The sequence below is a fragment of the Ailuropoda melanoleuca genome, chromosome 1, assembly GCF_002007445.2.
Source record: "Ailuropoda melanoleuca isolate Jingjing chromosome 1, ASM200744v2, whole genome shotgun sequence".
Lineage (NCBI taxonomy): Eukaryota > Metazoa > Chordata > Mammalia > Carnivora > Ursidae > Ailuropoda > Ailuropoda melanoleuca.
Window position 1 is genome coordinate 110,931,292 of NC_048218.1, and position 16,387 is coordinate 110,947,678.

Below are 16,387 nucleotides of genomic sequence, written 5' to 3' on the forward strand. Positions count from 1 at the left end.
AAAGATCAGCGGCTTCAACAGATAAGGAGGCCGTGCAGGGACAGGTGCAGGCAAGGCACAGGGACTATAATTCAGTGCGTGGTCCCACCGGGACCGCACGGGGCCACTGCATGGGGGCCGCCACCACAGGAGCACACCAGGCAGCTGGGGGACGCACGGGACTCTAGCCCGCACTTCTCCCAAATGAGGCTCCCTCCGACCACGTCACACGCATCTCCAGGGCATAGCAGCTTCCGGGCGCCCACCTTCTGTCCTCGTGGCTCGGGCCAGCAGGAGGGAAAGGCTGGGCTTTGACACTAGGGATGTGGACCCCCGCTGGGGCCGGCAGGTCTGTCCTGACACTGAATGCCAGCCACACCAGGGGGCAGTGGCCACAGACACAGCAGGTGGCACAGTGGACAGAAGGCCCAGTGGGAGGGAGTCCCAGAGCACCTCCATGAAACTGGGCACCCAGAGGACCACACGCACAGAGGCAGGGGACCACGTCCCCCCACAGGCTCAGCAACCACCCCGAGACACTCGGTGACTTCTTCACATTTCAGCCAACTCAGTGTCTTCCCAGTTACAGTGCTCTGTGTCCCCTCACTGTCCCCATGCTCGGTGTCCCCTGACTGTCCCGACACTCCGTGTCCTCCACTGTCCCCAAGCTCGCCATCCCACTGTCCCCGCGCTCAGCATCCCCCCACTGTCCCCGTGCTTGGTGTCTCCCCCCACTGTCCCTGAGCTCAGTGGCCCCCACCATCCCCGTTCTTGGTGTCCCCCACTGTCCTCACACTCGGTGTCCGCCCACCCTCCCCACCCACCCTCCTGCTCAGTGCCCTCCCCCCGCTCACCAGGTAGTTGTCCCCGTGTTTGGACCTCAGCATCCGTGTCACCTCCTGCAGGTTGTGCAGGTAGGACTCCTCGGAGCAACCGGCGGGGAAAGACACGGCGATGATGCGCTCAGTGATGTAGGTGAGGTCCAGCTCGCGTCCGTCTTCCATGGTGGGGCTCAGCACTGCGGGCCTAGGAGAGGGGGCTGGTCAGGAGCGGGGAGGGTCCCCGGAGCAGCAGACACGGAGGCGCCTGCACGTGCTGCTCGCACGGGAGCCCGTGTCCCCTCTGCCACGTGGTCTCCCGTCCTAGGAGCACACAAGTCTAAACGCCCCGACCGGTCCTGTCTGTGGCACCACCAGCCACTCCAGCGCATTCGCAGGGAAAGACGCGCACTGCTCTGCTGCAGAGGGAGCCCCTCGGGAGGGACCCTGGAGGGAGGAGCCTGGTCCTCACTCCCGGGGGTCTCGTCAGCACCAGGTGGGGGGGAAGCATAAGGCAGAGGATGGCGGGAACAGAGGCCACCGCTGGGAGGCCCCTGTAGGGGCTCCTCAGGTCTTCGTGTCACACCCTGGGGCAGGTGTGGAGGCCACAGAGGGGACCCCCTGGGAAGGGATGTCGGCAGCTGCATATACAGGCGCCTCCCCTGGGGAAGAGGGGTGGCCGGGTCTACAAGTACTTCACTTCATTTATAAATACGTTAGTGTTTCTTTCTAAAAGATAGATGCTTTTTAGGAATAGCCACAATGCTGTTATCATACCTAAAAGAACATCATCAGAGTCCAGATCATAAACTTCATTTTTAAAGCTGATTTATTCAAATCAGCACACAAACAACCACCAAGATTTTGTTTTCTCTGCCTGATGCACTACAGAGGGAGGCAAAAGAGTTTTGATTCCTTTAAAAAAATTAAATCAGGTTTTTTAAACACTGATCTCAAAAGTAATAATGCATGTTCTCCGCCAACCGCAACTCCTGAGGGACTGCCCCGCGAAGAGCGCTGGCTGTGGCCGTCCCAGCAAGCACCTGCCGGGACGCAGGCAGGCAGAGCTCAATGCACCTGCTGGGCTCAACTCTGGAACGCCCCCAACGTTCACTTGCACAATGAAGCCACAGCTGTGCATGGGAAGGATTGCTTTCCCACAATCTGGGCTTTAATGCTGGGAGGCCACCTCCAGAAAAAGAAAAATAAATAAATAAAAACTAAATATGTATCACCTTTGAACATTTATTCCTGAAGTCAAAAAAAAAACTTAAGATGACTACAGAATAAAGTAACACCAAGCTCAGGCTTCCCCATCAGGTCCGACCCCGGGCAGGGACACAAGGATGAGCTACGTACGGGGCTGGCCACTCACCTGGGCGGTCTGGCACGGCAGAGACCAGCAGACGGTGCAGAACCCCCCGGAGCCTGCAAATGACAAAGCACGGGTCATTCTCGGTCCCCCACCCCCAGCCCGCAGCCCACCGAGAAGGAAGGACACGGCCCGTCCTAGTTAAGTCATAGGTGGGAAGTCAAACACGGTGACCATGGGCTTATCTTAAGGCCGGGGAGGGTCTCTGGCATGTCAGGGTATCTCCGCCCGGGGACTGCGGAGCCTCAGCCACACGCTCCCTGAACCCCCAGCAGGGCGGGGTCTACAGAGGTCGGACCCGCCTGAAGCACCAGGTAAGCAGGCCCTCAGCAAAGGCACATGCCTGTCCCTGTATACAGGCGGCACTCAACCAAGGTCACGGTTACCATTAACTTTACTGCTAGTATTTACTTGAAAAAAAACAACTAGTGACTGTGTCTACAGCTTAAGAAGCCTGTCCAACAGGGAAAAGCATCAGCTTGTATGACTTTACAAATTCCACGGCCCTTCCGTGTGCGTGTTAATGCAGTACTGAAGGCTGCATACATATGATTTCAGGGGACACGTCCAGCAACTGCATGAGTAGGAATCACCTCCCCCATTCCAGAACTGGGGAAACCAAGGCTCAAGAGGTGTGCACGCCTTTGCCCAAGGCGGCAGAGGCGTGGAGAGCCCTTCCCACGACGCGGCGGCTCCTCTCTGGGGCCTGCCGCGTGTCCTGACCCCACTCCGCAGACCAGCCAGGACACAGCCCCCCAGAAGAGGAGCGATGTTAGGAACATGCAGAGCAAGATGCCAGATCCCCCAGCTCTCCCTCCTGCTCCCCGCCGATCCTGGGCCTGGGGAACCCTTCACAGGCTTAGACACCCCACTTCCCCAGTGCCCTACTGGGCACCCAGCTCATCCTTGCTCCAGAGTGAAAGGAAAGAACAGAGAAAGAATCCCGTGGCTCCTCTGGGAACAGAGACGGCCACTCCCCAGAAGTCACATCAACACCGTGCCTAAGTCAATGGCGAACCAGAGGCTGTGACAGGGCCCCCGGGCAGAGACAGGACCTGGAGTGTGCCATCCCCCCACACACAGGACACCCAGGGAGCTCATCCGCTGCCTGTCCCTGGAGGACGCGTGCCTCTCCTACATGTCCCCTCTTACAGACGAGTCTGGGGGCCAACTGAGCACGCTCCCTTGGTGCCTGGACCCCGACCGGCACAGAACAGCAACCTCCAGGAGGTCAGGGAGGCTGGGCCCACTCTTCCCAAAACAGCCTTGAGGCCCACTTCCCAGAGGGGTCCCAGCCAGCCCCCCAAAAATCCCCGCCTGCATCCCTTGGCACGGATGGATGGCAGACGGATGCATGGCAGACAGATGATAGACACACAGACATGTGCGTGAAAGGTAGACCGAACCACCGCTCACCTCCCACACCCCCCCACCCGGCGGCGAGGCCCCCCACCACCCCTCGGGTGACAGCTGCAGTTAAGCATGGAAAGGCGGAGGGTCCCTGCGGTAAGGGGGTCACCTGAAGGGAATGTGTTCTGGACACAGCACAGCCGGTGCCTGAACCCTGAAGTGCCATTATTCTGCACCTTGGGGACAGCAAGGGGTCGGGTGTGACCAGAACAGCTGTGCACAGGGGAAGAGTGACAGGAGGGCTCCCGAGGACAGAGGCAAAGCCAGCCCTGGACCTTGGCTCACCATTCCACCAGGACAGTGTCCTGTGAGGGCTGACTGAGGTCAGCAAGCACAGCCACACCTGGGGGGACACGTGGCTCCCAGGGGGGACACATGGCTCCCAGAGGGAACCCCAGGAAAGCAGACGGGGCTGTCCTCACTCCACAGCCCGGGAAACAGGCGTTTGGGAAGACAGTGTCATGTCCAGAGTCATACAGTTAAGTGTGGCAGCTACTTCCCACACCAAACTCGGGACTCTTCCGATCCTCTGGCCCTGGTGGCCCACGGCCCGTGCTGCCGAGCCTGTCCCCGGGCCAGACCAACATCAGGGAAGTTGGGAGAGCATCACCCGGAGAGCTGGTCCAATGGAGCAGCCAGGCTCTGAGACTCGAGGTGCACCCCCATCCCCCAATGGGGGGAAAACCTCATCCAGGGGCTGCATTTGGAGCCAAGCGGATGATGGGCCAATGATGGGACTGGGGACGCTGTCATACACTGGGATAGTGGCCCTCAGCTGCCCAGGAAGGTCTGCTACGCAGCGGACGAGAGGCATGCCCACGCCGGCTGGATGGGGCACGACGTCCCCACACGCACTGGTCAGAGGGGAACACAGGACTACCCTGTCCATGCACCTTCACTCAAAAGCAAAGAATCTACCTGCTCTCGGGGTTCAAAAACCAGGCCCCCGTTTATACACCACAGCACAGCTGGCAACTTAGGAATGACCGAGAAACCAATGTACTAAAAGTCTCCCGACGAAAGTCCCTTGCTCACCAGAACCCTACACCCTAACCTCGTGTGGGGAGTTTAAGAAACCCTCCCTGCCTGAAGACCCCAGGCCTCCAGGGCTGCACGTTTTTCTCGTGGTGCTTTTGCAAGAAGAGAGCTGCCCGCCCACCTCCCTCGGAAGCCTTCCAAGGACACGCCACTCTTTACAGACCGACGCCACGTTGGGAGAGATAACAGGTGTTTCCTGCCCTTCCGTCTGGTCCCCACCTGCCTCGGTTCGGCCCAGCCTCCTTCACCCCCGGCCGCTTTGGCACACGCTTATCACTGCCTGCAACTTCTAAAGGCACTACGAAACCTGAGGGGAAGGAGGGGGGCACCAGTGGAATCCATGGCAAAGGTTACACCTGCAACAGGTAAACCACAAAGCCCACGCTGCCCCGCTGCTGTGTCTCTGAAAAGGCTCCCCTGGGACCCCGGTGAAGTCACTGGCCTCCCCGACCATCTGGGGCCAGCCCCTGGAGTCCAGGACGCACCGGCAAGCAGCAAAGCAGGCATTCCACCAGGTAAGGACTCATTCCATCAGCCCAGAGGGGCTGTCCTGCTCAACGCACTTTTGCAATTACTGACCCTCATTTCTTAGGCTGATGGTGTTACTCTCATAGAAAAAATGAGCACGGCAACAGCAATTTTGCAGCCGTGGGACATCAACCCGCATCCATCTTTCGGGGGGGACAGGGACCACCATGAGATCTGCGTGCAGACACAACTGTCTTTTATTAAGAGAGGCCCACTGAGCCTGGTGATCGCTTCCAAGTCTGTCAGCCCCGGGGCAGAACACAGGGCTGGATGCCTTTTCTTGGGAGGAGCTGGTCCAGGCTTTGTCAAGAGACGAGGCTCCTTGGACGACGTGGGCTCTGCCACTTTGCACCCTGTGATCACGGGCAGGTCCTTCACCTGCCCCAGCTTCAGCCACTCCCCTTGTCTCCCCAGAACAGGAACCCCAGTCCCTACCTCACCTGGGGGAGAGGGACCACACAGGGCTGACAGGAAACACCTGCTCGTCATACAGGTATCTTGTAGCCCGTCCTCCTACAGAACCCCACCCAGTGCCCCATCCTCCGGGCATCATTTTCACACCCAGTGGATAGCTCTAGAATAACTGGGGACACTGCCTAAACATCTCTGGGAGACCATGGCATCGCAGCTCATAACCTGGCCCCTTTCTTAGAGGACAGGCCCATGGAGGGAAGGCTTGGGTTCCAACTAGGACCCAGAGCCCTGTCAGCCGTGGGACTGATCGCTGATCTTGTCTGGACCTGTTCAGCAGGATGGCAGTGAGCCCGTCACCCCTTCCCCTCTCCCCGTGGGCACCGCTGGTTCTGCAGCTCAGGGACGCCCAATGTCAGGCCGTGTGGGCACAGGATGAATGCTCTGGAGGCCTTACTAAAGATGCAACAAGTCCCATAGGCCTGCATTTCAGGAAAGAACCCACAAGGCACCAGGGTCGGGGTACCGGGTTCCCACCTACAGGAACCGCTGTCCAGGCCAAAAGACACGACGTGTGGATCTCCCAGCATCACATCGGAGCGCAGGAGCCGCAGGTGACTCGCTCCCATGGGCCTCCAGGAAGAGGGATGCTGGAGAAATGCGTGTGCCCACGCCTCGCGGCAGGCAGAGCACAAAGGACCAGGAGGCAGGCTTACAGAAGGACAGGGCTCGGGGGGCAGAGGCGGGGAGGGCACTGAGCTCCGGCAGGGCGGGAAGGCGGAGGGAGGACACTGACAGCGTGCCCGCATCACAAGGCAGGGAGGACCACACCACACCCTTCTGGGGATCTGTGACCGCAGAGCCATGCGGGGACGACCAGTCCTGCAGAGGAAGGCCTGTCTCTAAGTGTCTGTGTGAGGACTCTGAAGGCTCTGGCTGTGTGACCTTGGGCAGGGGCCTCGGGCTCCTCATCCGTGACATGCGCTACTAGGCACAGGAAGCCCTCTGCAGGGGCGCCGTGGGGCCAGAGCATTCTCTGGCAAACCAGGAGGATGGAGCAGACTTCCCTAACGAGACTCACCCCGTGGGCAGTGTCCCCATGTCAGCAGGCAGGGGCCCACCCCCACGTGATGCGCTGGCATGGGTACCAGTCCAGCTAATGCTGGTGCCGTGCCCCTACATCCCACCTCCCTCTCTCCACCCCTGCCCCACGGCCGTCCTTCCAGTTCCCCCAGCACACTCCACCCCTCCTGCCCCAGGACCTTTGCACATGCCCTTCAGGTCTGGAACACTGCCCACCCACTAAAGCAAGCCTCATATGCTTAGCTCCAATTAATCCTAGACTTCTTGGCTCACACGTCACCTCCCCAGCAAAGCAGCCCCTGATCCCCAGTCCTGTTTATAGTCCTGTGAGGGCCCAGATCTCAGACGCACAGAAGTGACTGGCTATGTGCATTCTCGGCCATGCTCTGCACCCCCTGACGTGAAGACCCGCAGGGGTGCTGGCTCCCATGTTCTGCTCAGCCTCTGGGGCCACATCCTGTCCCTAGCAGCAGGCGGAGCACACAGTCTGCAGGAGGAAGGAGGTAAGAAGCCAACTGCTAACCCCAACATGTCTGACAGATGATCTGGCCGTGTTAGAGGCACAGGGATCCTGCTTTTGCATTTTGGTAATAAGTACCTGGTTAGCTTCAGTCTTAGGATAACAAAAGGCAATGTACCAGAGCGGCCTGAACAGACTTATCACCTAAAAGAGTAGCCGGATGAAAAGTAGTAAGTTTCGTCCTTCTTGGCAAGGTCACGGCATGGAATCGACGACACTGGGGGAAAGAGACTGTCCCCTGCAGAGCCCTGTGGAGAAGCACAGACCTCGGAGACTGAGGAAGTCTCACGAACAGCACGGCTCCCCAGAGCTGTCCGATGTGCGTTCTGCTCACGCACGGGGCAGGGGGGGCCACACTAACAGCCTTCCCGCTAATGCTCTCCCCTGGAATGTCCCGCGACCACCCTGTGCGCAGCCGCACGAGAGCATCCCTGTCCCTGAAGACAGGGACCTGGGGCAGGGTGTTCTTGGCCAGGCAGACCTCAGAGCCCACCAGGGAGCTCACCCCTTGCTCCTGCTCACATGGAGAGGAGGGCAGCACCAGGACCCCCGGGCTGGAGAGGAAAGGCTGCACGCACCCCTGCTTCCCGCCTCCCCTCACCCTCTCTGGCTCTTGGGGGAAGAGCAAAGAAAGCCCCTTTGCAAGGTGTGAAACATGAGGAGGTCGCCAGGGCCCTGGAGCCGCGGGGCCTGGGTGCTGCACCCCACCGTGCTGACGGGGCCTTGAAACCCACAGCGGGAGCAGTTCTGTAAAAAAGGAACAAAAGGGACGATTGCGTAACTGAAGCCAGATTTACAAGGAAGCAGGGCTCCCAGGCCAGTGGCCGGGCAGGGAGCAGGCCGGCTGTGCCCTTGGGAAGGAGGCACCCATGGAAGCGTGCCGCACGGACAAATGGAAAAAAGTAAATGAAAAACCCTTTTCAAAGGCAACGCCAGCCACGTTCAGCCACCACACCTGGAGGTACTTCCCTCACTCACGGCCCGGCAGGAGCAAAGCAGGGCTCAAGCACTTCCCACGCCGAGGCCTGGGTCCAAAGCCAGCCCTGCAGCTCCCCGGGCCGCCTGACCTTGGGGAGACTGACGCAACCCTCTGTGACTCAGTTTCCTCCTCTGGAAAGTGGAGGTGTCGGCAGGATTCATTAAGGAAACACACGTACAGGGCTAAGAACAGCAGCTGGCCAAATACAGGCACTAAATAAACATGAGCCACGCACACGGTCGCTGCGTTTGGGTGCCAGGCAGCGGGGGTGGGGGGGACTGACCCCCGAAAGGCAGCCCCCTTAAGAATCCACACAGCACGCAGTGCCCGGCAAGACCACGGCACCAGTATGCCACCCGAGAAACAAGACTCCAGCAAGCGACCTTCGCAAAGCCAGCCAGCCAAACAGACGTACACACGGACAGGCAGACACTTCTCCCTTCCAGAAGGAGAACGCCAGAAACAGTCATTATCAGAAGCACCCACCTTGAGCTTTTCTTAACGCTCTCAGCCCCGAGTAGCAGCTCCCATCCAGGAAAGACATACCAGGCTCAAGTTAGGAAATGACAATAACGTCACTCTGTCCCCACGCTCCTCTCTGAGAAGCCAAGGTCTCGCTCAGTCTGAGATTTTATCTGTGGTTATTTGTCACCAAATACTCAGAATTCTGGGGTGCGTAGGCTGCTCTGCACCATACGGACTCTGCGGAAGGCCCGCGGCAGGGAGGAAGGAGGTCCCCAGGGCAGGGGGGCGGGGGACCGAACCCTCACTCAGGTCTGGGGTCCCCAGCAGGGGCAGCCCAAGAAGCCTCCTGCAGGGGAAGCGTCCACACGGCGCTACATGGAACTCCTACTGCCCCTTCGCTGCAGAGCAAGGACGTGAGCAAACAGAGGGGGGGAGCCAGGGCCCGACCCAGTGCCAAGAGCAGGCGGCAGCCCGCGGCCCCACCGAGCCCTCCAGGCGGAACTTACTGTGCTGCCGAGGGGCCCGGCCAGGGTTTCTCCTTCCTTCCAGAAGCAGCTCCCTCCCACTGCCTCACTCCTTCCCTGCTTGCAGTCCTGCGCCCACTCCATGCGCCTGGCCCAACAGGGCGGCGGGGGCGAGAGCAGGTGGGACGGTGCCCGCCCCACCGCGGCTGGGGAAGTCTCAAGGGCAGCGGCCCCAGAGCCGGAGGCACGCCCAGCCCACAGCGGCAGCACGCATGCCTGCACGCAGGGCACAAGCACCGGCTGCCCGGCCCACAGCCAGCCCTTCCAAGGCCCTGCAGGGCCCACGGCCAGCAGGACCGGCCTCCCCGGGCCGGGGCCGTGCCTTCAGGGACCAACACCCACCATCCAGGGGGGTGTCGACATGGGAACACAGCAAGGGGTCTCCTGTGTCCAAAGACCTCCTGCCCCGAGACCAACCTACCGCGGACTGCTTCCTGGGTTGGCAGGTCGCTGGCCAGCATCCTGAGCGCCTGCCCTCCTCCCTTCCCCCCACCTTCCTTCTTTCTGTCCCTTAACATTCACACAAAACCACAAAGCAAACACAAAAACAAGGTCAAAGTGCGTCGCTGGACCAGAGAAGGAGCGGTCTCACCCCTAACACACATACCCCTTGGGTTCCAAGTCTCCTGGAGGCCAAAACAAAAAGAGACGGGGCTGGACGTAAGTCAGATGGTGGGACAGGGACCCGGCCTGTCTGAGGCTGGATGGACCAGGGTCACATGTCACTCGGAATCAGAGCGCTGTCCCCCACCACCACGGTCTACACTGGCAACTGGCCGGATTTCATTATCAAAAGGCCAGTCATGTCCCTTACATTCAGAGGGAGACCCGTGCGGGCTCACTGATAATGACACCTCACACACACGGGTTCTTTTATTTTGATGGATCACTTAATCACGAGAACACCTCTCCTCATAAAGAAGACATGGGGAGGGCGTGCTGGGTCCCACTGTGCCCTCACAAACCCGTCCCCGCACCAGGGCCTGGCGAGCCTGCGGGGTCTCCTTCCAGCCCCAGTGCGCAGGAAGCCCTCGGGCCCACGGGACGGAATCTCTCACTCAGGTGGCTCAGTTCCTGCAGGACGGCGGGGCATCCTGAGTGAGTGCATGGGGTCAACCATCCCTTCACCCGTCCGGTCAGCAGACCTGAAGACAAACTGCATTTCTCACTCTTGGGAGCGCCAGTCCCAGCTCTTCCCCGAGGCCCGGGCCTCCCCCCGCGGATGGCCCCATGGAAGAGCCAGCTCCGTGCCTCCGAGATCCTCAGACGCGGACAAGTGTGGACCGAGAGGGAGGCCCCCCACCCCACCCGGATGTTCCAGAGAGCAGGGCTCGTGGTGCTGGGAAGGGGGCCTGGTGTACCCACCGAGCTGCCTGGAGGAGACAATCCAGGACCATGGCTTCCCCGCAGCGAGAAGGGCACAACAGGGGTTCCCAGGATGGCCAGCCCCAGGCACCTGACCATGGCAGGTGGACCAGGGCCTTCCAGTGGCCCGTCTGTCCTCACACACACCCAGGATGATCCAGCAAGCATCCTCCATGGCCGGCATCGGACATGTGTGCTCCATCAAAACCACCCCACCACTCGGGATAGCCCCGGCACGATGAACCACACAGCTCCCCGCGGGGCTGGATGACAGGCCTGGAAGCACCCCAGAACAGCATGGCTGTGACAGCAGTGTCCCTGATGGGCTGCGGGACAGGAGCGCCGTCCAGCGGCAGAAGGGCGGGCCTTCCAGGGTGGAGCTGGGCCAGGAGGAGCTGGGAGCACCTGGGGAGGACGGGCTTGCAAAGTGCAGGGCCTGGGCGGGAGCGGAGGGTCCTGCGGTCGGGGCTCCTAGAGCCCGAAGCCGGTCAGAGCATTTCCTGGGACAGGAGGAGCCCTGCAGGGGGTGTCAAAGGAGGCATGACAGGGTTGAGTCTGTTCTTAAGGCGGGTTAGTGGCAGCAGCAGCAAGACTAACTGAAGGGGGCGCACCTGGCCGTGGACAGTGCAGGTAGGACTCGAGTGCCCCCAGGTGCAGGGCCTGGAATGACTGCGGGGAGGGGGACCGCTCCATCAGGCACGGGCACACACGTCTCCCACGTGCAAGGACAGTGGCCGTGTCAGGCTGGGCAGAGGGTCACTAGCACCACGGACCCTAGCACACACGGCAAGCCAGGGCTGTGCTCCAGAACGCCTGCGGGCCACGGACACTCGACCTCTGGAAGCCTCCGTGTGCCCACCTGCACATTGGGAATGTTCACCAAACATGACCCGGCACAGAAATGTCGGATGAGATCACGCTCCCCGGCACAAGGTATGCCCTCAGTAACCGTCTGCTTTATTAGCTGGTTCTCTTCTCGCCACCGAGGCCATCCACAGAGGCCAGGGGGCAGGGGAAGGAGTGAGGGCAGCTGCTGAGGCCGGGCAGGGGGCCTGGGCAACCGAGAGGACAGGACAGAGGAGCAGCACCCACAGGACCTGGTCCCGTTGCTGAGGAGGAAGATGGTGCAGAGACAGAGTGGAGGGTCCAAGGACCTACATCGTGGGAGCACGTGGGCAAGCCACACACAACACAACCCACTGGACACGACCCACAGGACACTATCCACAACTCACAAGACACAGCCCACAGAACACAGTCCATGAACCATAGGACAGGGCCCACGGGGCATGAATCACAGGACACGGTCCACAGGACACGGCCCACTGGACACAGCCCACAGGACACAACACATAGGGCAGAGCCCACAGGACACAGCCCACAGGACACGACTCACAGGACATAGCCCACAGGATACAGCCTGCTGGACACAGTCCATGATCCACAGGACATGACCCACAGGACATAGCCCATAGGACACAACCCATAGAACACGACCCACAGGATACAACCCACAGGACAGAGACCACAGGACACAACCCACAGCACACAGTCCATGACCCACAGGACACAGCCCTTAGGACACGACTCACAGGACATGACCCACAGGGCTCCCCCACCACCATCCAAAATGGTGCCTCTGCCGCTGTCCTGTCACTTCAGTGTGTCCTGTCACTTCACCCGGGAAAGCACCTTTGGCAGGAGAAACTGGGCTCGAAGCCCAGCTCTGTCTCCACAGACAGGACGTCCTGGTGGCACTGGCACAGCCTGTCCCCTCGGGTCCTCACCTGTGAGCAGGGGCAGACATTCAGCCAGGGCGGTCCTGAGCCCTGGACGAGCTCCTGGCAGCCCGGCCACAGACAAGCTCTCCCCGAAAACACCCCGTCGGCATTTCTAACCACGCTGCTCCCGCACTAAGACGACTCCACGTCCGAGTTGTCCTCCGACAAGGAAGAGCCGGACATGAGACGAGAGGATGACACTGTGCGGGACCCAAAGAACAGGGATAAAATCAGGAAAGAAGTTTCCTGCGTCGACCCTGTCCGCAAAGCCTACCCCAAATAACATCAACTTACCTACCGCACGAGGGACAGGGCGCACTGGACAACAGGGACATGCTGGCTTAACTCCTCACTGAAATGCTGTCCCCTCTCCACCGTGACGAAATAAAGCTCCCAGCACCTGCCCGACCCGACCCGACTGACCAAGGTCACACGGCTCATCAGTGGAGGCCACGGCTGCCCTAGGTCCGTGCCCAGGGCCCGAGGCCGGCTGCCCGGGCTGAGGGACCCACACAGGCAGAGCAACGGGACATTCACCGCGACCTCTGCCACAGCCCAGCTTCACCAGCACTGAGAATCCACTTCCCCTGATTTTCAGACACGGCCTCTACACTCTGGAGTTTCAATCTGGAAACACCGCATGGGCCAATGACCAGCTTTAGACCAGCAATGCCTCCTACACGCACCAATCTCTTTTCTCTCCTTTCCACACTCCAGGAGGTCAGATGTCCAGCCCGGGTTGGATCTGAAAGTTTATAACATAATCTAATCCTCAAATTTCTGCTACAAAGTAATTTTTAACAGCTGCATGCTATCTAGCGTCGAGCTGGAGCACAACCCATATGTCTGAACGGTACTTGGGCCCCGACGTCTGTCACCTGCAAACACCCTACGGTTTACAACTTCTCACATCCTCAGTGGCTGCCTCGGGATAATCACCTGAAAGTCCGATCTGCACTGCGACTCTGGTCAGGAGAAGTTCCTACAGCCCGTCTCTTGGAACGCGTCCTGTGACCCCTGGGACAGCACACACCTGTGCTCCAGAGGGGACAAATGTCCGAAAGGCCAGGAGAGGACCAGAAGGGAATTGCCTTGGCAAACCTGAAGAGGGATGCGAGGTGGCGGGCATGGGGCAACCATGGCCCCAGGAATGGGGCAGGGAGGAGAGGGACACGCCTCGGGGCTCCTGTGTATGTGTCCCCACATCCGCTCCCCCGGTCGGAGCTTGGAGCAAAGATCGAGTATCTCCAGGAGGCTAAACCCATAACAAGAGAAACGGCAGGGCCCTCCTGAGCTGCCAGGACGCACACAGCGCAGCACCAGGCGCTCCAGAGACTTCATTGAACGCATGTGAGGACCAAGATGCCCACCTGCCGCTTCCCCGGCTCCCCCTGCTCCTTCCCAGCTTTGCCCTCTCCCTACAGGATGCGGGCTGACTGTGTGCAGCCAGATGGGTACGAGGGGCCCCAGGGGTGGAAACAGCCCCCTGCCCAGAAGGGCACCCGGAACCCCCCATGAGAGGCAGTCTCCCCTTTCCGACTGCAGGTTAAAAAGGCTAGGAAAACAGCGTGCACGAGACATGTTAATGTGCAGGAGACCGACAGAAATGCAGGAGACCGACAGAGCAGCACCAGCAGCAGCAAAGCACGGGGTGATGAGGCATCATAGCAGCTCCCCCATGAGGATGCTTCCAGCGTAGCTGACGTCCACGCTGTTACAGGGGGCGTCCACAGGTTAGATAATATAATCCCCACGGATTATTGCCTGACAGAGGAAATTCACTGAACAGCTAACTTCAAGCCCTACCTTGCCCAGCGCTTACCATGAGTGCAGACCCCCCGTAAACAGTGAGCCGAACACCACAAAGGGGCAGATTTACCACGAGGGCAGGTGGTAAATGTAAGACTGAGTGCGGGGGCGCTTGGGGGGCTCAGTCGGTGAAGCGTCTACCTTCGGCTCAGGTCATGATCCCAGGGTCTGGGGATCAAGCCCCGCATGGGGCTCCCTGCTCAGCGGGGAGCCTGCTTCTCCCTCGGCCCCTCACCCCACTCATGTTCTCTCTTTCTCTCTCAAAAAAAAAAAAAACAAACACTGAGCATGGAGTTACATGCTGGAGAGTAAGGACTGCATTCAAGAAAAGACAGATGTGGGGAGCCTGGATGGCTCAGGTGGTTGAGTGTCTGACTGTTCATTTCAGCTCTGGTCATGATCTCAGGGTCGTGAGATCGAGCCCTGTGGCGGGCTCTGTGCTCAGCAGGGAGTCTGCTTGGGATTCTCACTCTCCCTCTGCCCCTTCCCCATCAGCCCTCTCTCTAAAAAAAAAAAAAAAAAAAAAAGAAGGAAAAGACAGATTCACGTTGAAAGCAAACGGCAGTTGAGTCTTGGCTGGAGCCACAGAGAGCCCTCTGGACGTTTGCCGATTGGACTTACACCCTGTCTTGCCCTCCAAGAACCAAATGAATGAGGTCACTTTTTTCGGATAAATACCAGTAGTGTTATTACTGGATCACGTGGTATTTCCATTTTTCATCTTTTGAGGACCCTCCCCACTGCTGTCCACAGTGGCTGCACCAATTTGCATTCCCGCCAACAGGGCACGAGGGGTCCCCTTTCTCTGCATCCTCGCCAACACCTGCTGCTTCTTGTCTCTTTCATACCGGCCATTCTGACAGGTGTGAGGTCATAGTTCATCCTGGTTTGGTTTGCATTTCCCTGATGATGAGTGATACTAAGCACCTTGTCATGTGTCTGTCCCCATCTGGATGTCTGCTTAGGAAAAATGTGTATTCAGGTCACCAGCCCCTTTTTCAATCGAATTATTTGCTTTTTGGTGTTGCATTGTGTAAGTTCTTTATATATTTCAGATATGAATCTCTCACTGGACACAGCAAAATACTAATTTGAAAAGCTATATGCAGCCCTAGGTTTACCGCAGCATTACACACAATAGCCAAGATATTTGGAAGCAATCCCGGTGTTCATTGATGGATGAATGGATAAAGAAGAAGTGGTATGCACGCACATGCATACACACACACACACACACACACACACACACACACATATACAAAAGAATATTACTCAGCTGCAGAAAAGAATGAAACCCTGCCATTTGTGGCAACATGGATGGACCTAGAGGGTATTATGCTGAGTGAAATGACTCAGAGAAACACAGACACCGTATGATCTCACTTACACTTGGAATCTAGAAAAACAAAACAAACGCACAAACAAAAAGCAGAATCAGACCCATGAGTACAGAGAAGAAACAGATGGGTGCCAGAAGAGAGCGGGGAGAGGGGACGGGCAAACGGGTGAAGGGGAGGGGGAAACACAGGCTTCCAGTGATGCAGTGAACAAGTCACGGATGAAAGGCAGAGCACAGGGAACACAGTCAGTGGTGAGGTGACAGTAACTACAGTTACCACAGTGAGCACGGCGTGCGTAACGTATAGACATGTTACGTCTCTCTCTACCGTACACCTGAAACCAATATCACGAGGCACGTCAACCACATTTCCATAAGAAAAAGAATTTAAATGATTTAAATAAATGAAGTCATCCCAGGCTGCCCTACTGGTTGGTCACCCCCCTGGTTCCAGAAGCACGATGCCTGCCACCTACTACCCCTGGCCGGGCACCTGGACCGGCCTCTCTGATCCCATATCACATCCTCCGTTACCCTGCATGTGCACTGGACACGGACCGGACGTGGACACGGAAGATGTGGACCGGACATGGAACAGGAGCCCACCGTGTCCACTCCCAAGCCTGTTCTAGCCAGATACACTGGCTGCCGTCATGGCAGAGTTCAACAAAATACCGCACACACTGACAATTCGTGAGCTTCAAAGGGCAGAGATCTGCAGTGGCCCTGAGGGCGGGTCTGTGTACCGGGAGGGGCTCCTCCAGGCCCCGCAGGCCGGCTGCGGGCTGGGGCAAACCCAGAGCACGGGTGTGGTCGGCCACCCCGTGAAGCTTTCACAACACTCTGAGGTGGCCAAACGGGCAATTTCAGCCGGTTCACTGAGGGTGCAGAGTCTGCAAAAGCAGGGCAGGGGAACCTCAGCCCCGGGACAGATGGACATGGCTATCCGCTTCAGACACAGTAAAT

General features: G+C 58.8%; 1 protein-coding gene across 7 annotated transcripts in view; it reads right to left on the reverse strand.

The window, feature by feature from the left end:
* LOC100472275 (tensin-3) overlaps nucleotides 1-16,387 on the reverse strand; it is a 158,000-nt gene that overhangs the window by 90,078 nt on the left and 51,535 nt on the right. For 4 of the 7 annotated variants that reach the window (XM_034665209.1, XM_034665216.1, XM_034665224.1 and 1 more), the window contains 2 exons: nucleotides 2,173-2,225; nucleotides 834-1,005 (listed from right to left, as the gene is read on the reverse strand). In XM_034665209.1, the coding sequence (XP_034521100.1) occupies nucleotides 834-1,005; nucleotides 2,173-2,225 (225 nt within the window). Of the gene's footprint in view, nucleotides 1-833; nucleotides 1,006-2,172; nucleotides 2,226-8,624; nucleotides 9,075-9,109; nucleotides 9,543-12,279; nucleotides 12,525-16,387 lie in introns of those variants that run through there. The other 3 variants (XM_034665226.1, XM_034665247.1, XM_034665241.1) reach the window with 3 other exon arrangements.